At 43.5% G+C, this 22,885-nt stretch overlaps 1 protein-coding gene across 1 annotated transcript in view; it reads left to right on the top strand.

Annotated features, from left to right (window-relative positions):
• The window catches only part of phlpp1 (PH domain and leucine rich repeat protein phosphatase 1), a 48,651-nt gene that overhangs the window by 11,738 nt on the left and 14,028 nt on the right, over nt 1–22,885 (top strand). Inside the window, exons 2-4 of the mRNA XM_086129472.1 lie at nt 19,941–20,137; nt 20,605–20,730; nt 22,043–22,191. Coding sequence (XP_085985598.1) covers nt 19,941–20,137; nt 20,605–20,730; nt 22,043–22,191 — 472 coding nt within the window. The remainder of the gene's footprint in view (nt 1–19,940; nt 20,138–20,604; nt 20,731–22,042; nt 22,192–22,885) is intronic.

Here is a 22,885-nt window from a genome sequence, read left to right as displayed (position 1 = left end):
AATGCCATTCCACTTCAATATATTTTCCAACCGTAGGAATGTAACTGAATGTAAAAATAAAATAATCAGTAGATTCTATCACTGCAGAAACACAAGCCCAAATCGATGCTTAGCAACTATCCATCCATCCATTTTCCGAACCGCTTAATCCTCACTAGGGTCGCGGGGGGGTGCTGGAGCCTATCCCAGCCGTCTTCGGGCAGTAGGCGGGGGACACCCTGAACCGGTTGCCAGCCAATCACAGGGCGCTTAGCAACTAAAGGTTGTCAAAAGGGAATTCACCAAATTCTCCTAAAGTTTTTTTTTTGTCTTGTCTGCACATAGCAAGATAAGCTTTTTAACTCATTCACTCCCAAAGACGTTTTTAAACGTCTTCTCAGACTTGGTCTAGAATTGGTTGGTACTGAATGAGGTAAAGGTAGTGTTTGCCATGTTTCTCTGGACTCAGCCCTGACACAAGATGGGAAGGGCGAGGGGGTGGTGGTGGTGGTGGGACAAGTTTGTTGGTCTCAAATCACCTAGTTCAAAGGGCATCTCCTTCAAAGAATGCTGTAATACTGGAATGACACTTCCTCATTGGCCAGCGTGTGAACGGAAACACGACAAGATGAAGCAAGGAGGGACTTGGATGGACATGCTTGCTATTTTAGTGCCATTGAGGTTTCTGATACTTATTATAAAAATTGAAAAGGTAATTCTCACGAGGATGATTTGGACGCGGGTCATAAAATGTAAGCACTATTTTGCCTTAGTTCATAGAAAATGCAGCGTCACGCCTGTAGTGACACACTCCTCAAAAGTTGCTGACATTACTGTATTAAAATGCTATATTTTAATGCCACAGGAGTCACGGATAAGCCTGTCTGGCTCATAAATAATCTCAAATTCGATTTTTTCTTTGTTATATGACACGTTAGCCGTAGTAACTCATCTGCAGAGATTTTTACAAGCCCTTTCTTATAAAAAGGCCTGCATGTGTAACAGGTTTATGCCGTCATTATGTAGAAAGCATGTATGTGCAAACTTCGTTTTATTATTTTATCTTTTTTTAAATTTTTATCATTATTATGATAAAAAAAAAATAGAGCAGTACTTTGTTGTTAAGATTCACCTTTATAGGTACCGCACCTAATGTAGTGGTATTTTCGGACCTCTTCAATTGTATCCTGTTTACGTTTTCATAGTCACATTTCAAAGTCCCGATTTTACATAGTTTTCCAAATTTGCTGACTTTGCTTCCAACGAACACCTTTATAACATAAACTTCATTATAACCACTCGATATTTCTCACAAAATAGTGAAAACTGTCGCCGCGACCTCGGTTCTGAAGAAAATGTACAGTGCGGGATTCCCCTCCGTTGCTTAGCAAAGCTATTGATCGGCTCATACTTCCTCAGGCACGGCGCGGTCCTGTGCACATAGTCTGATGAACGGAAGCATATCTCGCTGTCCGAGAAGGCTGAAATTGTCTCTCACTTTCAAAAGGGAGTCTCCCAGACGAAGCTCAGCCGAAACTACGAATTGGTAATGTCAACGATTTCGACAACCATCCGTAACGGCAACAAAATCATGAGTTCGAGGCCAACAGACTGAAAGATGATCGTAAACGGCTTTGGGGCGCGGCACATGCTGAACTGGAGAAGGCACTTTTTCATTTGCTGACTTAATGTTTTCATAGATGAAATGGGAACGCCACAGCTGTTTGTTTCATGTCTCATAAAATCATTTTTGCTGTATGCACATATCTGTAATTGACATGTTTATACTGGATTAGATGTTCACCTTTTTACATCTATAAATGTTCATACTGTATTATACATCATAGTTGGCGGCCATTGAATTGGAAATGGTTACAACGAACTACCGTTATAACTTACAGATTTGTTACGTCCCTCGAGGTACGTTGTAACGAGGTTCCACTGTATTGATGTCATAGTAAAGGTCATAAAAAACACTCCACACGTTTTTTTTATTTCCCGAGGAGAAAAAGGAGATGTCTCTTTGAGGTCTGGATGACACGATATATCCATTTACAGTTTATGGTGAAGCTCTCGGGATTATTGTGTTTAGCTTCTCCAAGACATTACAGAGGGTCATCATTTCACGAAAGAGTTCAATTCCAACGGTTGCAACATAACCTGAGTTTGTATGCAAGTCGCAACTTGCCGAACTCTGTCACTAACCTACTGTAACGCAGCGGTAAAGTTGTCATTATTGTTCATGTGTTTGAATACCACTGTGAAGCCGCACGTATAATCAGTCAAATGAAATTCTGAGCTTGCTTTCTTGCCGCATGTCAATATATTCTTATTCAGCATGCAAACGACGGCATCATTTTGCCTTCATAAACCGCTACTTTGGTGCCCTCTCAAATAGAGAAGTTCTTTCAATGGCCTTTTTCTCATTCATTTCAATGATGAAGCAGTTTGCTGTGGAAGGAAATGGCTCCTTCACACGTTATTGACAGTGACACTCAGCCTCTTGCTCAAGGGTACAGTATTTCCTTGATTGAAAGCGCAGTGTGAACCAGCAATCAGAACACTTCAACAACAGCTTACGGGTGGGACTAAAACCCACCGCATTTTGAATGACAAATCGACTGACTGTCCCACGGTTGCCGGCCGCGTGCATCTTAAGAATCCTTATTGACGCTCATTTACCACCGTACATAACAATTTTTTTTATTGTTTTAATACTGTAGATGTATTTTTCATGCAGATGCTGTATTTACCTTTTACAATTTTATTTTTTACTATTTTAGGTTAGTAATGGACTACATTTACATGCAGTCGATATACGGTTCAAGGTCAAAATTCCGTTTTCTGAAACATTCGGGATAACACGTTTACATGCGTGACAGTTACGCGGTAATTGTGATCAAATGGAATATCCTGATCTTAACAAGTGACGTACGAATAAGCTCATGACGCAAATAGACGTCATTTGCGCTTCTTACTTTCTCTCGCCAATAAAACACATTATGTTCATGTCACTCACCACAGGAATTAAGCAGTGGGGTTCCTTCACACTCTAAAGCAGCACCAAAATTCAGGCCTCTGAAGTTCTTGACTGGATGTAAATGGAGTCAGACTACGACACATTCCGACTTGTATTAAGTCAAGCTACGTCACCGTAGTAAGGACTGAACTAGGTCGTAAAACCTCGGACCCCCTGTACAGTTGTCCTCTCCATTTCATTTGGGTGGATTATATTAAAATTGCAGTTACTAGAAAGAGATCCACTTGTTTGCCATGAACTTTACTGGGCCACTTCCTCTCAAATATCCCTCATTACAGAAAGGACTTTTTCTCTCCGGTGCCTTTCTTTTCCCCCGCTTGTCCCTCTAGCCGACTGTGCCCCCCCGCCGTCTCTGTGGCACGCCGTTCACATGGCCCCGGCATGTGACACAATGGCAAGCCAAAACACCCCGGATGCCCGCCTCAGCTCTCCACTGTTCCAGGCCTTGTTAATTTTTAAACAAAACAAAGGGAAAGGCGGAGGGAGGGCCGTCAGGGCCACGGGAATGTGCAACAACATGGCAGTGCCCGTTCATTCACTTGTCGTGTTCATGTGCATCATCGGCGGGGAGCGTAGCCCTTTAAATCTCTTTCGCTCCCCTCCTTCACTCCCCTTGTCCGAAAGCCCTTTCTCTCCACTCTGAACTGGACTGATTGTAGCTTTAACCACAGATGTGGGGTCTGATTACTCAGCACCGTGCCCTTCTACAGGATTAGAGAACAACCGAATTGGTAGCAGCAGTTACCAGATTGCAAATGCACACTAATGCATTACTACACCAGACTATCCCGTAGCGCTTCCGCAAATAATAAGAAATACTGTTTTGCGTTGTTATCGACCCTCCTACTGCAGCGAAGCAGCATTTCCCGTATTTTCATGACCAAAAGGCACCCTCAACAGTCTTAAATTTTCGCCAAAATGGACGGGGCGCCTAATAATCCGGGTCGTCTTGTGTATGCACCGAGTTCCAAAATCTGTGAATGCTGTTGTGTGACTTCGATGAGGGGTCAGCTTGACTGATGTTCTGCTGACAGGCTGTTTATATATAGAGGCAAGCATGCGGACGTTCAAGTTGGAAGTGTGGGCGTGAAAGCGGTCGCTAAAGGCACGCCTCCAGTAGGTGTATATAATCTCTAGTATATATATATATATATATATTGTGCAAAACAACATCTCAAAAATGGCACCTACGAAGAGACACGCTTACGAAGCTATCAGTTATTATTTTAACTATTAAAATGTTACGTTGTTATTATAAGGGCTCTCTCATTTACCTTTGCGGATTTTCTCATGCTTGTTTCTCTGTGTGTTTACGCAGGCGAACAAAATACTCCACACTTTTGTTTCGAAGTGAAGTGTGTTTTGTTTTGGAGCTGGTGTTTAAGATTACTTGGGTCCATAGCGCTGTTGGGAGAGCTTTTCACCACATACCGAGCACAACGGAGTCGGTTCTGTTGCATCTCCGATAAAAGAAAATCCAAACTTTGCTGGACGTCTTTGCTTTCTTTTGACCTTCACTCATACTAGGACCTTCCTCCTTGGGTCCGGATTTTGTCCAAGGTCCAGTTCAGAGTCAGCATTTTTCCTCTTCAAAAACAGATCCATCACTTAAAACCCCCCCAAAAAACATGCTTGTTTGCAACCGTATTTTTCCAGCTAGCGTATGTTTTACCATGCCTGCGTCCAATAATACAATGTGTCATGTGTATGTGTTAAATACGGAAATAGCACCCGTAACTGACACTACGCCTTTTAATACGGTGCACCATATGGTCGTGAAAGTACAGTAATCAAAGGTTTCACTAAGGTAACTTGGACTTTGGTAGATTTAGCTCAGCTCCACGTGCTCGTCATACCGCCTGATATTGAATGGCATCAGACGTTAAGTGCAAGTGATAACCAGGATGTGCTCTTTGGTGTGTCTCTTGGGAGACGTGCAATTTAAAGTGAGGATCAAGGCGATTTCGAGGCCTCTCGCTCGCATTTTTAAGAACAAGGCGCTGCAAATCGCCAAGAGTTGATCAGAGAAAAGATTGCCAATCAGTCTGGACAACAAATTGTATTTTGAAAGAAATGCTGCCTGGGTGGGCATGTTGCAGACATCAAATTGCACACAATATCTATATTTTTTAATTTTTTTTTTCTAATTTCTGGATTCTGCATGGACAGATCGTTTGTTATGGCTGAGTTGTCAGGAGCCTCTTCCCACAGAGAAAATTGGTGGAGCTGGAGCACAAGACCCAATATTTATTTTTTCCATTCATTTTATGCAGAACTCAACAAAGTTTGATTGTGCGCAGTGACACAGCATTTCGTGACATGATATGTGTGACGATGACACTGAATACATCCTGGAAATTCTTACACGGTTTGGGCTTCAGGCATACAGGTTTTGAACCACCTTATAATTTTTACTGTGTTGAATGACTTGTGAGTCAGGTTATACCAACAACACAATTTTTGTTCCTCCGTTTTTTTTGTGTCAGACAACAGCACGTGCCGCCCAATTCACAGTCACAGCATCTGTGGCTCAGGCCGACTTCAGTGTTACCTACACACATAAGGATTTGAGAACATACATTTTAAAAAGATTGCCGGCACCGACGGTTTTCCAAGCCGATTGGGCAGTGACCATGACACGCCACACCACAGGGTAATTGCTCGAAATGCCTTTTTAGAGTCATCCGACAATCTGTTGGATGCTTGGGGCAGGCCAACAGCATTTTTGGTCTACCTGTTTACCAACACAACTCAACAATCGCATATTCAGATGTTGATTGATTGCATTGTGCATGCGCAAGAAATTTTATTACTTTTATACCAATGTTGTCCATCCATCTCTTTGTCACATCATTACGGCATGAGGAGGCAGAGGCTTTTGGCAGCAGCTCAATAATTTGGATTCTTTTATGTGCATCCCCTGATGCGTCTATAATTAGAACATCTACTGACGATCTCACTATTTTCTGCTGTCTCACATAGCCCTTTGAAACGGATTTGCAGCTATGGTCCCTAACCTCTGCGGATGAGAAAAGGTGCACTGTATTTAGACTCATGGTGCTTTCAAAAAATCCTACTACAGTATATTCTCATGGTGACAGACACAGTAATGACTTTGAATGGAAAATCACCTCCGTAATTTTCAGCTGGCATTATTCATGCAGTGGTACAAATGAACAGGGAAAAGCAGGGCCTCAAAACAAGTTGGGAGTCCCTGCCCGATTTGTGATTGAAATGAATGTGAGCGCAGTCGCACGCAAACACAAAGTGTGCATGCGTTGCGCCATGAACGGCTTGAACCTTTTTTTACAGGCGCAACATCCAACGCTCACCAGCTTCCCAATTAGCCTTCTCATCTCGCCTCTTCAGTCCGCGTTTCAGAAGAGGGGGTGTTGTCAGCCCCGCTCCAATAGCGCTGTTTTCCCTTTATCCCCTGCAGCGCTTCCCCAAGGGTGCGGTGTCTGTCGGTGGCGTTTGAATGCTGCACCACACAGAAAGGGTTACGTGGCACTTGATCTGAAGATGACAGTTCCTTTTCTTTTTCGTGCCTTCTTACAAGCTCCCGAAACATTAAACAGGAGAAGGTGCTGCGCCTTCAAGGGGGAATAAAAGCACTGCGCAGACAGCCACGCAGGCCTTTCACTTCCATGCTATTCCGCCACTTCAGAAAACGCGGAGGCTGAGGTGACATAGTGATGAGTGATGAGCAACTGGTGCCCAGGGTGATGAGGTAATGTGTGTTTTTGAGAAATTCTAGTGCTACTCGCTGATTGGCCTCAACTAACATGACAGGGGCTCCTCGGATCACGATGGCTCTGACCTGTGAGATTTTGATGACATCACAGCACATGAAAACAGGCTCACGAGGTACTTCCTGTTTTCACTTGTTTTATATTATATATATGGCAGTGATGGGGTTTTTTTTCCTTCAAAATGCACTGTATCATGACCTAATTACTGCACAAGTGCAGGTAGGGCAGTGTTCCTTCGCTATATCTCCATTCATCGTTCGTTCCCTCATAATATTGCAGTCCCTTTTTGTATGTGTGTGTGTGTGTGTGTCAAACATTTCTGCCTATCACCAAATCCGTGCTTCGCATTGGAATGGATGGTTTACTGCATTTTTTTTGTGCGTGCTGTTACCATATAGTTCAAATTCAAGTCAACTTTATTGTCAAATGTGCTACATGTGCAACATACAGCACAGATGAAATTGCTTTCCTCTTAACCACAGGAGAGAGAGAGAATATAATTATTGGAATGACCTCGCTAGTGGGAAAGGAGATGCGCAGTGACTGTTGGCCTTTTTAGCCGTTTGTTGAATGTTGGGAGAATGATACAACACAAATAATGACCACATGAAAGCAAGAGCTGGTGTCAGCCACAGCTCTCGCCTGACAATCGTACGTAGATTTGTCAAATGCCAGTGACACCACCCCTCCAGGCCCTGCCTCTCACATGTCCAACACAAACATTAAAATAAGGCTTTAGCTTGATGAAAAAAATACAATGCAATCTTTATTTATAAATCACTTTCACAACACCTGCAGCTGTGACAAGGTGCTCAACAGAACACTAAACATAAAATCAGCGAATAGGTGAATTTTCAGCAAATTTAAAAAAGGAAACACTTTGCGAGAAAGTTTGCACATTCCAGAAGAGGAATACTCAGGTGTTAAGTGTGTATCTAAATTTTGGTTGCCTTGCCGCCAAATGAACAGAACTTCCATCGTAAACCTCGGACCCCTGTCAGTGGAAGAAAATCAATGGATCTCATTTAACATGCTCTCCATTTAGCATGCTATTATGTCTGTCAGATCTCATCAAGTTAGGTTGTAATTAGTTGTGCTTCTGTCTGGCAATTTATAGCTAAAAGAAGCTCTAGAAGTGTCCACTCATTGATTTTGCAATGAAAAACATGAACACCTTGGCAGAGGTCTGTGCTCTGATGCGCGATGTGTCTTTTGCTCATCAAGTAGAAGACGTGAAAATGCCACTGTTTATTTAATTTATTATTTTTTTGGAAGCAGTGAATATCAATTAATCAAGCGTGTAATTGTTCTTAATTACATTTGTCACGGCTAAATTGGTCACCGGTTCTCTCGTTTAATTCGGACCAGCTTGGGCAACCACTGAGGTCACAGAAGCCGTCGCAGCGTGGGCTTCTCTCCATGCCGCCGGCTGATTATGTGTGCTCACGTGTAAGCGGGAAGACCGAGGGCGAGCGCTGCATCATTTGTGTGTGTGTGTGTGCCCGTGTGTGTGTGTGTGTGTGTGTGTGTGCACTTTGTGCCTGGATGGTGCTGACCCGTAGCTGTCAACCGCGCACCCGTTGAGTGCCACGGCGCCGGCTTGCGTTGGGCGCCGCTCGGGGATAGGTGAGCCATTCTCGGACTACTGAGGACACGCTCACAATAGTTTCGTACTTTACCAGTCTCTTTACCTTCCTCTTCTTGGAGATCAGCTGAAGTTGTTGAACACAGATTGCGCACCGAAGCACAGTGACATGCTTAGTGACGTGTTCCCAAACAGTTCCCAAACCGGGTTTTGTCAGAGTAAGAAGAATGAGGTCAGGCTGTGTGTATACTGCTTTAGAAATAGTGGCTGACACATGAAACCAGTGAGGCTTTAAATATGAACGGAGGAAAAGAGGGGGAGGAAAATGGATAGCAGCATCTCTACACGCTCATATTTTCAATTTGAAGGCATAAGCAATGAGTCTTTGACACAGTGGAGACTTGTTCTGTGTGTGTGTGTGTCTGTGTGTGTCTGTGTGTGTGTGAGAGGGAGAAAAGAGGCGCACGTTACATAACAGGCCACCCTGGCTCTCCGGCCCGCTTTCCAACCACACAACAGTAAGTCACTTCACGTGTACGTGTATTTGTGCGAGTTTGTGTATGTGTATGTGAGTGCAAGTGCCGCTAATTCATCTTTCACAAGTAGGCAAGTGCGCACGTTGTCAACTTTTAACTTTTGAGCTGATTTTACATGACACAGCATTACATAGACTCTTGGTGTTTGTCAGTGAATACACACCCAACCTTTTTGCTAGCAAGCTATATACACACACACATACATATATATATATATATATATATATATACACACACACACACTGTATCTCCATCCATCTATATTATAATCCGCTTATCCTCACAAGGGTCGCGGGTGTGCTGGAGCCTATCCCAGCTATCTACGGGCAGTAGGCGTGGGGCACACCCTGAACTGGTTGCCAGCCAATCACAGGGCACACAGAGACAAACAACCATTCACACTCACACATAAAGGACAATTTATAGTGTTCAATCAGCCTGCCATATGCATGATTTTGGAATGTGGGAGGAAACCGGATTACCCAGAGATAACCCACGCAGGCACACGGGAAGAACATGCAAACGCCTCACAGGAAGGCCGGAGCCGGAATCGAACCCGACACCTCTGCACTGTGAGGCCGACATGCTAACCAGTTAACCAGATATCAGTTAATGCAACGGATTTTTGCTGAGGTCTGTGTGGCACATACTGAGAACTGTCCACCTCTGCCTTGTTTCCCTTTGCTTACTTGCACTGCGCCCTGTTCATTATTCCAATCAATCCTCATTCTATCCCTTTTGCTACTGAAGGTAGTAGGCACTATGAGCCCCTCATTATCCCACTTGAAATACTATATAGATACGAAATACATTATACCTGCTCGCTTTCCTACAAACCTTCATTGATGAGCTTTGCACACTTTCTCAGGCATACATGGAATGCAGGCTTATTGTGGAATGCAGGCAGCACGCACACTTGCACACACACTTGTCCACCAGGGTGACAACATCAGCTTGTCTTGAACAAAAGGGGGGTAGGGGGCATTGAAAAATCCCCCACAGCTCTTATATGAATACAAGTGTTTCTCTCTCAGTGGCTGATCAGCGGGCTCGTGTTTTCCAGTGTAAGGTTTCGTAACATGCACGCACATTACATAACAGCAGCAGGAGTGAAGTTTGGGGGAGGGGGGTGACGGGTCTGTGCGGGGGGTTGCGAGGGGAGGCGTGCACACATTTCATGTACGTCAGCGTCCGCCCCCCCCCCCCCCCCCACTGCCGACAAACTGTGGGAATCACTGAGGGGGAAAGAAAAAAAATCCTCCTTATGTTGCCAACACCTGTGATTCAAAACATCCGTCTGCAGCATCTGGGGCTATTTTTAGCAGATATTGATCAAATTACATGATAAAGTATTTTCACGGCACACCGGAGGGTCCCGAAGGACGCATCCGCTGGCATAAATGTCACCTTTGCTGACACCGTATCGCGCAAAAAGTCCGTTCTGTAAAGATTTGTACCCGCAGATTATTGATTTATAAAGTGTCTTCACATAAGACCTTTTCCCACTGCTTCTGCTTTCTACCAGGTATAAACCTCGGGTTGTCTTGGTTTGTCGGAGTTTTAGTGATCACTGTAATGCCTACAGTGTGCATGTGGGTCGATTACAAAGCCTGCAGCGGCATAAGACCGTTAAATTGCTACCTTCCCACACAAAATGAGAACAAACGAGTTTGTTGAAGAGGGTCTTGCACGTTGTGACCTTGTCTGGTTTCAGGATTTGTTTCACTTGACTGACAGAGCAGTTTAGTCAGTGTCAACTTCTGTCCAGTTGACACGAGCGACAAAAGCTTATCAGAACTGAAATTTAAAAAAAAAATCCGTTCACGAAACTATATTAAAAAAAAAGCGGGTGCGTGAAACAAACAAAAGATAATTTACTCAAACTACATTTTAGATTGCTAAAACTAATGAAAAGTAATTACAATTATTACAAAAATGTGCATTTTAGACTTGAGATTGCAGGAGTTATTTTAATTGTATTTATTTTGGTACTGTAGTATGGCCGTATGGAAGGAAGGAAGGTCGAACAGTCATTTGGGGATTGTAGTCTACTTCACATGATTATACAATACTTAGTGACTTTTTTTTTTTAGCGCTTGACATATACTCCACAGCCATTTACAGTATATAAACAAAGAAAAAACCCCCCACAAAGTAATAAGACCTAAACTAAAACAAGCATTTTCAAAATAAAAACCAACAAATATGCTTTCAGAATTGATGCGAGTTCAATTGAAAAAAACCCCCCCAAAAGTCAAATGAAGAAATCGTATCTTGAGAAATTCAAAAGTTTTATAACCAAGTAGTTTTTTGGTTTTAAATGTTAGACGTAAATGCAAATGGCCGATTACCAATGCCAAGCATCGCGACTGGGCCGATACTAGCCTTATTTTAAGGTACAGTATTGGGTACTCATGGTCGATACCATTCATTGATACTTATGGCTGGTATACTTAAGTATAGCATATTGGTGAACCACCATGTGCATCAGAAAGGGTCTTTGTTCACAATCTATCAGAAGTACTTTGACATGCTTGGTATCACTGAGTTATGAAAGAGTGACTACTCGTTCTGGTATTGGTGTGGGAAAAAAGTGGCATCCAACATCCCTATATTTAAATGAACAGACTGTTGTTGGATGTCCAGATTAGCTTTAGTTTCTAATACGTTGCGCTTTGAACTTGTTGATATGTTGCTGTAATATTTGTGCTTGCTGATATGTCCATGCACCACATGCACACAGTTTCGTTGCTGCCTTTTATTGTCGTTATTGATGCTCATTTTTTTTGGGCTCTGCTAGCGCGAGGTTGAACTGCTCGGCTCAGGCTCCGCCCCTGATTGTCATTGTAACGAAAGCCGCAGCAGCCATTGGCCCTCCTAACATGAGGCAGCAATGTCAGCAAGGCAAGAAATATGGTGTGGAGTGTGCTATAATTAGTGCTCATTCAGTCTTTTGACAAGAGCTTGTCACAGACATGTATTTAAGACACCTGTTTTGAACTGTGAAGAAAGTTGCATCGCCAGTCGATAGCTTCATCGGCAAGTGAGGACACAACGGTTGAGTTGCTCAAGCTGAAAGATGCTCCGTGACAGTAAACAGCAGCGCCAACTCTCATGTCACAAAGCTTTTTCCACTTGCGTACACTTCCCGTCATCTTATCGCAAATCATATGATTATCGAGATCGTTTCAATTTGCCATCCCTGCCCGAACACGCATTCATAAATGTGGATCAACGCATGCAGAAAATGCATTGCAACTTAATCCTGTTTGCTCGATTAATGGCGTACATAATGAGCGCAAGCGGTAACGAGAAGCTCAGCGAGCTAATCAACTGCTCGTGGCGCCATTTAAACAAAGTGGGATTTACATGTATGATTATGATTTTGCAACTGTGTGTGCGTGATGCACTTCTGATTGACTTTGCATCACCATGGCTCTTTTCAACTCACTGCAGTCAGGTCAAGGTTGGACGGTAGAGACTCTGAGGTTGAATATCGCCTTTTGCGGAAAGCTGGTGTCATGGGTTTGGCTTTTAAAACAATATTTCTCATACAAATTGAACAAGTTGTATGAACATGATTTTTTTTCACTCCCTGCTTCTCTTCTTATTGGCCAAAAATAACCAGCCTAAAAAGCAAAGACGCTATTCATTCTAGTTTTGAACTTGTCGAGTTAATAACGCGAGTGCGTGAGTGTGAGCCATTGCATGACCACCACCTTCCTTATTTCTCATGAGAGCCATGTAACACATCACCTTTTCACGATTACACTAATCGGCGGTGGCACATTTCTCACATCAACGCCTCTCACAACTCCATCCTCCCTCCGCTCGCCTCTATGCACCCATTTGCATGAGGACATCCGGTACTCTCAAAGAAGATGCTAATTAAAGGTCATTTGATGTGAAGCGGTGGCATTTAAGCGCCTTGGGATCGATTCGGAAAAATGTCCCATCTTCCCGTCCGTGTCTGAAGGGTAACAGGCAGTGCGAGGCTAGAAGCGAGCACCACAGTAACTGTGGCCAGTCACCTGTGGTGCCCTTTGCAACCTCGCAGCAAGACTGCCAGATGACGCCCAAGAGGACAGTCAGCCAAATAATGGGCCGTCGCTTCGCATCGCAGTCATCACATGAATAGACACCGCGGAGGGGGAGCTGCAAATACGTATGAAGGTGTGAAACGATGGCGGCAAGGCACCATTAACCGGTCCATTTGCCTGCAAACAAACCCCTAGGTAGAGGAATCTGGACAATATGCGTGTCTGTGTTTTGTAACAGCTATTTGCGTCACAGGCTAACAGCTGGTCTCGCTCTGTCTTATCTGTGTCACTTCACCGTTTTTATCCCGTTGTGTAAAATACATTTTGTCCATTGGAAAGTAAGTTGTGTGCTTTTCATCAGGTGTCAATTTGGTTCGAGAAGGACTGCTCAAAACATGCCTTAAGCATCGTGACCGATTTGTAAAACGTGTAACTCCATGACATGGCATGTGTGCACTTCTTGCTCCCACTTGAGATAACCAGTCGAGTGCTTGTCACAGATAACTATCTCTCCACAAACAAATTCAAGTCTCCTTTCCCAAAGCAGATATCGGTGCCAAAGGGGGAGGCTCGTTATAGATCAAGCAAGGCTAACTGTTAGCTCGTCTGGTCACTACATTGTGTTTGCAAGCTCTTTGTCATTTTTGTTGTGCTAAGTGACTTGTGAAACCTGTCTGACAAAGAGTGAAACCTACACAAAGAGTCAATAAAGCAGTTGTTCCTCTTTTTTTTTTTTTGTCCTGGAGCAGTGAAAGCAAGTCTCTCCCTAATTGGCTGTTTTATGTGAAGCACTGAACTCACTGTTGACCACGCACAGGGATTTGCAATTGTGAAGAGTGGCCAGGTCTAACATTTCTTTGTTAGTCATGACCATTTCGTTGAGCAAGAAGAAGAGGAGGTGAAAAAAAAATCACTGGTAAGACACGGAACAATATCTTAGGATAATCTTTCAAGGCATCTCAGGAACAGGCCTTAGGGGAACTGGTTAAATTCCTATTATAAATTTATATTTGCAGGTATTTTGGGGGATACAATTTGGTGACATGTTCAGGATATTTCTTTTGTTTTTACATTGACAAAGAAATTGTTTTCATGTTGGTTTGTTTGTGAAGATTATTCAAAATATTTCCAGTACATTTTTATAGGCCATGAAAACCACACTCACGTTGGCGATTGTTTTGCACTTTTGTTACCAATGTCAAGGATGGTATATTTGTGAGATGAAATGTCAGAAATGTGTTCAAAGTTTTGTCAATGATGCCAGATGATTTCGATATCACTGAATAATTATGTAACTTGATCAAATAAAAAGCACCGGTAGTTCTGTGCAGGAGGTCTGCTCTAGGATGTGGTTTGGTGCTGATCCTAATTTGAACAGATCAGCGTCAGCAGAGGCCTCCATGGCTGTTGATTAGCATAAGCTCCCGTTGATGGTTGACATGAAGCTATATCCACTAACACTGGATATAATAGATTGATCAAGTTGCTAATGCTACGAAGAGCGGAACAGAGGCTGAGAGATTATTCATATCCATCACATCTGTCTGCCCCTATAGAAGCAGCAAATGCGTTTCCGTACATGCCTGGCGGTGACTTATGTGGGTCAACCATGCCCTACGGTGCAGCACGCCCCGTCGTATAGCCGAGGTGTGCCGATGTCAGCTTGCATTTAGCGGAGCCGGGATGATGAACCGAGGATGTGTCCTTGTTAGCTCCGGAAAGCTTCAAGAGTTAAAAATAATAATAATAATAATAAAAAGATGAAACTGGTATATGCAGGGATGGATGGAGACAGGTCGGGCTTGGGTGCTGATTCCTAACAATGACTGATGTCAAGGCCAGTGGGGCAGCTTGGAGGCCACGTGGAAGACATCGCACTGATCTATGTCTGGAGTACAGTTGGAACTTCCACTGAAGTAGAATACTCATGAAAAGAATTTATTTATCCCAAACTGTCAGTACAGCGTTTTTCTACATCCTCCATCACTTATGCTAACGCAGCTGTAAAATCACAACTATAGTAAATACATATATATATTTAAAAATAAAATAAAAGACTTTTTGGCCATGAATATAAAACAAGCCAATGGAAAAAAAAAATACAAGAACCGTATTTTCCGGACAAAAGGCGCAATTTCTTTTTTCATACTTTGCCCAGGGGGTGCGACTTGTACTCTGGAACAAATAATATGTGAAATTATAAACACATTATTGTTGTTCTCTTTTTTATTTTTATTTTAAATTGCCATGTTTGTTCTTGGTGTTGGATTTTATCAAATACATTTCCGCAAAAAATGTGACCCATACCATGACGTTATTTTTTTTCTTTATTATGCATTTTATGGCTAGTGCAACCTATACGCTGGAGTGATTTCTAATTCAGAAAATACAGTATAAAAGTAATGAACACGTATTCTTACGCCATTCTGCAAACTAATCTCGAAAGATCATATGCCATTACCAATGTACACCAAGGACCCCATGTATAAAGAAAACGGATCCACCGGTTCTATAAAAACTAAATAAATCAAAAATAAAGTAGAACTTTCAGGTGGTAGGGTTTCAAAGTAGGATTAGGGTTTTCAAGTAGGGTCTTAAATTGGGTTTGGGATTACGCTTAGGATACACACAACCTTTCAGATTCACATTGGTGGTCTTCAGTCAACCAAACAGAGAGTCGGACCAAATGCACATGAGCTCGTGAAGAAGATGCAAACTTCGCACAAGACGGCCTGGGCCAAAATTCAAACGTAGAACCTCAGAACTGTGAGGCAAACATGTCAACCGCACTTCCTCGATTTAAACGGCTTCCCTCATCGCATACATGTTCTTTTCGTGAATGTGTATGGAGGCAAAATATCCTGAACTTGTGGAAGTGGAAGGAAGCATCCCCAGGAACACGCACACGCACACACGCACACACACGCACACATGCACACACACACTCCTGTCACAGTAGGTTTAGGAATAGATTTGTCCAATACACACCCACCCGGCAAAGCCTTTCTATTGTGACTACTGCTGCAGCCTTCGAAGATAATTGGAAGCCCAGCATGAGTAACATCATCCCGCCTTAAAATACTCTTGTGTAGGTGTCGCATGTGGACTACAGAAATTGTGTTGACGTCTGAGCTAAGACAAGAACATCGAACGATTGCCTGCAGTGGTTAGTGTAAACAGGATGCTCACGTGGGCGTCCCTCCCATCTCCCCACTTCCTCCAGCATAGTCCCCCTGGCCCGACCTTGAAGCCTCCTTCATCCGAGCGAGATGATGCATCATCAGAGGAACAACTTTGCAGCAGGCTTTGACTTTCATGCTCCAACAACATTTCGGAGGGGCGATTAGATGGACACGATTACTGTTAGTGGATGTTTGTGCATATTAGCAGTGGACAAGAAGCAAATGAGGAGCATATTACGCTGGCATAGCAGACTGCACGTTTCAACAAAAGGTCCTAAAAATAGTACAAATGTGCCCATGTGACATATTGAGGCTAAAAGCTTTTGAATAATTTGTTTTATACGACATGTGCAAACCCCTCTCTGCTCCCACTCCCCACTGAGACACTGCATTCACAGATATTTCTTCCTTTTTCACCGGTTTCGTTTACTGTACAATTCAACACCTCCCTCAAACCACTTCTCCTATTGGCCCCGTTGTTTTTCGTCACTGCGCGCTGCCTTCCAAACTGAACGTTTTTCCAATTAAAGTGCATCTGTGGTCATGTCGCCTTTACACTCACTGGCGTCACCATTCGGTGCAGTAGCAAAAGCCAAGCAGCGGTCTCATCATATGATATTTTGAGATTACCCACAGCACGCAATTAATTAGGACCAAATATGGACAAGCCGGACTGCTGTCATCATCGACTTGCACCATCCTGCCATGTGGTAAGCACCACAAAAACCAAGAGCAATGTGAAAAGGACTTAGAACTTCTAGCATCTACTGTATTTAGAATAAAAAAAACGAGGTAGCTGCTGTTTCTGTTTACCGCATCAAAAATGTAAATGGTCTAAAAGCTCTCACGATAGGCAAAAAGCACCACTGTGTAGACCATGCTGGCAGATGTAATGGGCCCTTAAAAGTAGATAGAAAAGCTGAACTTAATTTGCTTCCTTCACACTTGTTCCAGAAACGGAACATAACAGTGGACCACCAACGTGCAACATGACTTTAAAAGACGCAACACGAGTCGATGGCGACACGTGGACAATCCGTTCACCTTTGCCGCTCCAGCACAAAAATGTACAATCGGTACAATCGACATGTTATCCACACAACAACCGGTCAAAGCAAACAGTTCCTGCAAACTAAGCAATTGATTCTGTTGCAAACACAAGATTAGTAGAAAAACGTTCAGATCTGATTCGCTACAGTGGTGATCAGAAAACACTGAAATGAAAGTACAGAGCAGCAAATCATTTGATTCAATCGTTAGAACCATCATTAAAGCTGCAAGCAATGATGGACGGGCCCTGGCACTCAAACTTTGACGCCATGCTCAGCCCACGTTCGTTGATGTTGACAAAGGCTTGACAAATGAGCGTTACCCATTTGTGTGGGATACCCACTTCTGATCCCACATTGGAATTTGTCAAAGCACAAGCCTTAAAATGTCTGCATCAGACCAAAATGGCTTACTCCCAATTCACTTTCAAGCAGACTTTTTCCTGTATCCTCTTAGTAAAATTAGACATGTCCGCTTAAATTGCAGCAATCTCTAAGACTGATGCCACGGGCGCTACTGAGGGAGGAGATTTTTTTCATGGCGAATCCTGAAAATGATCATCTAACTTTGAAGCCAAGCTCCTCCCACGTAAGCTTGTGTTTCCTTAAAAATGACTGCCTCCTTTTTCACCTCCATGCAGGTGATGTTTTGTATCAATCTGTGAAACTGGTGTTTAGGGGCACAACCGTCAAGGGACCATTGAGTGAATTTTATAATACACTAGATAGAACACATTTAAACGCGATACATGTTTTTGCAAAAAAGCTTTGGGGCATATTTAGTCCCTCAAAAAGACAATTGGGAATAATAATGAATGATTCAAAGGAACAAAAGCAGAGGTTGCAGAACGGCCTTCCAGTCACCATGTCAATAATTGGAAAAACACAAGAGCCGATACAAGTTCGCACATGCTTATTTGAGAATCTCTCCCTCCCCCCGGCTTGTGTTCGCACTGTAGTCAAATATGTGAATGAGAGGTCAGGAGATTGCGCAACGTTTTCCTCCACCAAACCAAACTGTTGCTTTTTTAAATGTATTTGTCTAACATTGCCAACAAGTATGACGCGTCTAGTGGGAAATAGAGACACCAAAACAGACTGGACATGGTGGAAGTGACTGGCACATGGCGCCCCACGGAAGCTTTTTGTGGAGGTGGATGTTTCGACACGGCGATAAGGCGGTGTGGGTCGACAGGACACCTGATAAGCAAACCTGACTGTCGGGTTTGGCAGGCTGCTCGGTTTGGCGAGTGACGCCTGAGCAAAATTCAGCAGAAGTGCACCTGGCATTGAATTGGAGCTTATACTCGTCACTGAAGGCAAATCCTGACTATTCCGTTCCAATATGCTAAGTAGGACATGTGAGGCTTACAGTTGTGCCGAATGACTTCAGCTCAGATCCTAGCCCTGCTTTGTGGAAGTATTGTAGTACGACAAGCTCAATGTTGCACCACTCGGGTCACACCTCATTGGAACCTTAAAACCCGAACACATTCGGCAACCTCCAAAGTGGCTACCGGTCCAGGGTCTATCCAGCCGTTTTCGCTCAAATTCATTTGGGATTGGCTCAGAGCTCACTCGAGACCCCAATTAAAGCAAGCGATAAAGGGAATGGATGGAGGGACTTTTGGTCAATTTCCAAAATGGTTGACCCTTGAGGCCCTCTGCTTTTGATGTACTGTTTTACTGCATCTGGGGATTGTTAATATAAGCTGCAAGTCATTTACCTTTAGTGCACTCATTTAAATTCTCACACGATCACAATTTCAACACAAGACCTGTGTCAAAGTAGTTTTTGTGACCTTTTTTTATTTTATTGTTAAAATTGGATTATATGGGTTTTCGCAATCAGGTAGCATGGTGGTCTTGCCGTGTGGTTTGCATGTTTTCCCAGTTTTGGGATATTCCAGCTTCTTCCACATTACAGAAACTCGCATGTCAGATATATTAACGGCCCTCAGTTGTCACACAGATCCAAATGTGTGTGTGAATGGTTGTTTGTCAACATGTTCACTGGGAATGGCTGGCGACCACTCCACAATGGGCATCGCCTCGTGCAAATAGCTGTGGATGAAAAGAGGCTCAGAATGATTGGCAACTTTATGAACGTTAAGGTCAGGCCCAATATGTTCAAAAGTCCTCTGATACAGAGCACTTCAAGCACCAACACTTTGTAGTAGTACATTAGCTGTCTTGTGATTAACATTTAAAAAAAAAATTGTGATTAAAATAAAGAACTTTATTTGATGACCAGGTTGTTAGTTAATCACTGGCTCGTCAATCTCACCTAAAAAGACAAGTAGATTAGTTAAAAAAAAAAAAAAGTCAAGCTATAAAAGTCTAGTGGAAAATTTGAGTGCACCTAACTTCTGTGTTGGTGCACTAAAGAAAAAAGGTCGGGCGCACGACCGGACTGTGCAGATGTAGTATTATAGTAGTTCTCTAAGATTTACTTATTTATGGAAAAAAAATGTATATTTAAATATATATACTGTGTGTGTATGTATATATATATATATAAAAAATCACGTTGTCATGTATATTAATATTATGCACCCTCTGTCTCCATTATGTTTTGGTTTGGTTTCGTGCATGTGGCACTTAAATTGTATTAGTCTCGGAAATGCGCTTAAAAAACCCAAATGTCTTGCCAAGTAAAATCTCATAGAGCGCCCTCATTCTCCCCAGAGGGGGAACATTTACTCAACCCCCCGCATCACATGCCTCTGCTAACCACACAATAATCCCCCCTCCCCTCCCTTTCTCTTGTGATCCAGGGAAACCCCAAAACATCGAGAGCTCCGAGCGGGTCCAGCTGTCGGGGATGTACAACGTCCGCAAAGGGAAGCTGCAACTGCCCGTCAACCGCTGGACCAGGCGGCAGGTTATCCTTTGCGGGACCTGCCTCATCGTCTCCTCTGTCAAGGAGAGCCAGACGGGGAAGATGCACATCCTGCCGCTCATAGGAGGGAAAGTATGTCACGTCGTCGATTTATCGTGTCCTCAAATTGCTCGGCAAAAGCGGTTCGTTATCCATTTCAGATATGCTCCAGAGCACTAAGAGTTGTCCTTGATGTGTTCACCTTGGAGTCCGTTTATTTTCAAACCTAGTCAACGTTTCTGCATATAATACACAATACAATACAATCGTATGCGTGTTATATACAAGGAGGAAAAAGTTCTCCAGGATTGTTACCTTGCTTCTTAGCTTGCTGATGAGCCGATCCTTTGAATCTGGTGTTTTTTTTTCAGCAGGGTGAGATGGAAAACAGGCAGGACACCCCTGTTGTCGGCACTGGTAGCATAACTTCATTTTGAACTAATTTACTGCGGGCATAGCCAATGAAATGGCCAACAACACTGTGGCTGTGTTAATCAAGAGATATGAGTGGGTCACGCCTCTTGCTACATTTGTGTGTGCGTGGGTGTTAATGTCTGCAGGTGGAGGAAGTAAAGAAGCACAATCACTGTTTGGCCTTCAGCTCGGCCGGGCCCCAGAGTCAGACGTACTATGTCAGCTTCGACAGCTTCACAGAGCACCTCCGCTGGCACAGACATGCTGCCAAGGTAAGAGAGAAAAGCAAGCGAGGGAATGGGTTGTGCTGATGCATATACTTTATTCGCGGGTCAGCCGCATTACAAATCACACGCGCACATGAGCACTGATAGAAAAATTCTAACCTTCCCAAAGTGAGCATACTTCATCGCAGTCCACACTTTAGTGTGGAACTCAAGGGTCACATCACCCTCTACCCCCCCCCCCCCCCACTCTCTTTTCTCTCTCTCTCATTTGAACTCAAGTAGGTTATTGCGAGAGAACCTCTTTTCTAAATATTAATAGGGGCATGCGTGTCGCCGGCACCCAGAGGGACACTCATAATAGAAGCCTGCATCGAGGCAGCACATGCCCAAGCCACGGCCGCACAAACGCTTTTGTTTGGCTCCCCTCAGACAAAGGTGGCTGCTGTAAGTGTCAGTTGCACAGTCTCTCAGGCTATTGGCCGGGTAAAGTAGGACTTTAAAAGAAGGTTTCCACTGCGGAGAATGTTGAGACAGGGTAGTTTGCATTCAAGCACTGCCTCGAGCAAGACACAAAGATGCCAGCTGATAAAGGACATAACCTTCTCCAACTTCCCCTTTGACATTGATTTTATTTTACTTACCTATCACCATTGTGGAGAATTTCCCCTAAGGGGTGAGTAAACACCTGCGATTGACAGGCAACCAGTTCAGGGTGTACCCAGCCTACTGCATGAAGACAGCTGGGTTCGGTTCCAGCACGCCTTGCAAACCCTTGTGAGGAGGATGGATGGATGGCTCAATAATCATGATTTTTTTTAAAAATTATTGTTATTCATGTATTTATTTAAGGGAGAATTCCCCATGGGGCATCAATAAAGTATATTGCATCACATTTTTTTCCCTACCACCAGTTGTGGAGAATGACCCCTTTGGGATCAGTGCCGTAGGATGATAAATAATTTCACCTACCACCAGAAATGTCCTTTATATATTAAAATATATATTTCTATATAGATTTATTTTGCTGTAAGGTGCCACTGATAATTTTATGACACCGAATTTCATGCTGTCGAACAAGAAAGTGTCCACATTTTAGTCCGGTACTGTCTATATTTGACGTCCTAGCCAACGAGCAAGTGATGCGAACACAAGCAGTTAGCTGAATAACACGATGATGTAATGTGCTGCATTAGGTCACCGAACTAACCCCACTTTCTCTTTCTTCTTTGCGAGTTCAAAGAAGATTGGCCACTGAATGCCATTTGACCCTTCAACTGTAATCTGGATGCACACAGAGTCGTCCAGATAATCTTGTTGAACTGCTTGCTCTCATGTGCTGTGTGTTCGTCCTCTCTAGATGGTGTCGCAGAGGATCAACTCTGTGGATCTGTCCTGCTGCAGCTTGGAACAGCTTCCCTCCAACCTCTTCTACAGCCATGACCTCACCCATCTCAACCTCAAACACAACTTCCTTCCCGCAGACCAGTGGCTGCAGCAGCTGCAGAGGTACAACGCGATAACTGAATTAGCGTTCATCGGGTTGATTAAAACGGAGACAGATCTTTGTAGAATGAGATATGATGAGACATTGTGAAAGGAGAGTGTGTTTTAAGATCCCAACCAATTTTTTTTAAAGTGAGAGAGGGCACATGTGACGAGGGGGAAAAAAACCCCAGCGTGTTCTTGATGCGCTTATGTTGTGTGGTGGACTCGAGATGCAGCATACCGCACATCTAACCATATCTCCACTGACCAGCCCAAATCTCCTTCGCCAAACAAGATCTTTGTCATAGTAGCGAGGGTTCCTGTGAGAGGCAGCTTTGTGCATCGAATAATCAGTAAGATATATCTGACAATTGGGCCAATACTGACTCCCATTGCAAGGGCAGGATAAGGCTTGAATTTGAATTGTGTGTGTGTGTGTACCCTGCTTGACATTTGCAATGATCAACCCTATTTTCTGAGCAGATCAAGGAGGAAAATCAGCATTTCATAGGTTCATATTTACTGATTTTGATCACGATTGGGGAAAATGTTCTGACTCGCCCCCATATAGTGTGTGTGCGTGCGTGCGTGCGTGCGTGCGCGTGCCCGTTCAGCAGAAGACCAGTTTGGACCACTTATATGTCCACCTGCAGTCTGAACAACAGGAATAAGGGGGGCACACACAGGGGCTGAAGAGACTAGCCATATACCAGGC

The sequence above is a fragment of the Hippocampus guttulatus genome, chromosome 14 (assembly GCF_054856545.1).
Source record: "Hippocampus guttulatus isolate MCC_2025c chromosome 14, RoL_Hgut_1.0, whole genome shotgun sequence".
Lineage (NCBI taxonomy): Eukaryota > Metazoa > Chordata > Actinopteri > Syngnathiformes > Syngnathidae > Hippocampus > Hippocampus guttulatus.
This window is presented reverse-complemented; position numbering and strand designations above follow the sequence as displayed.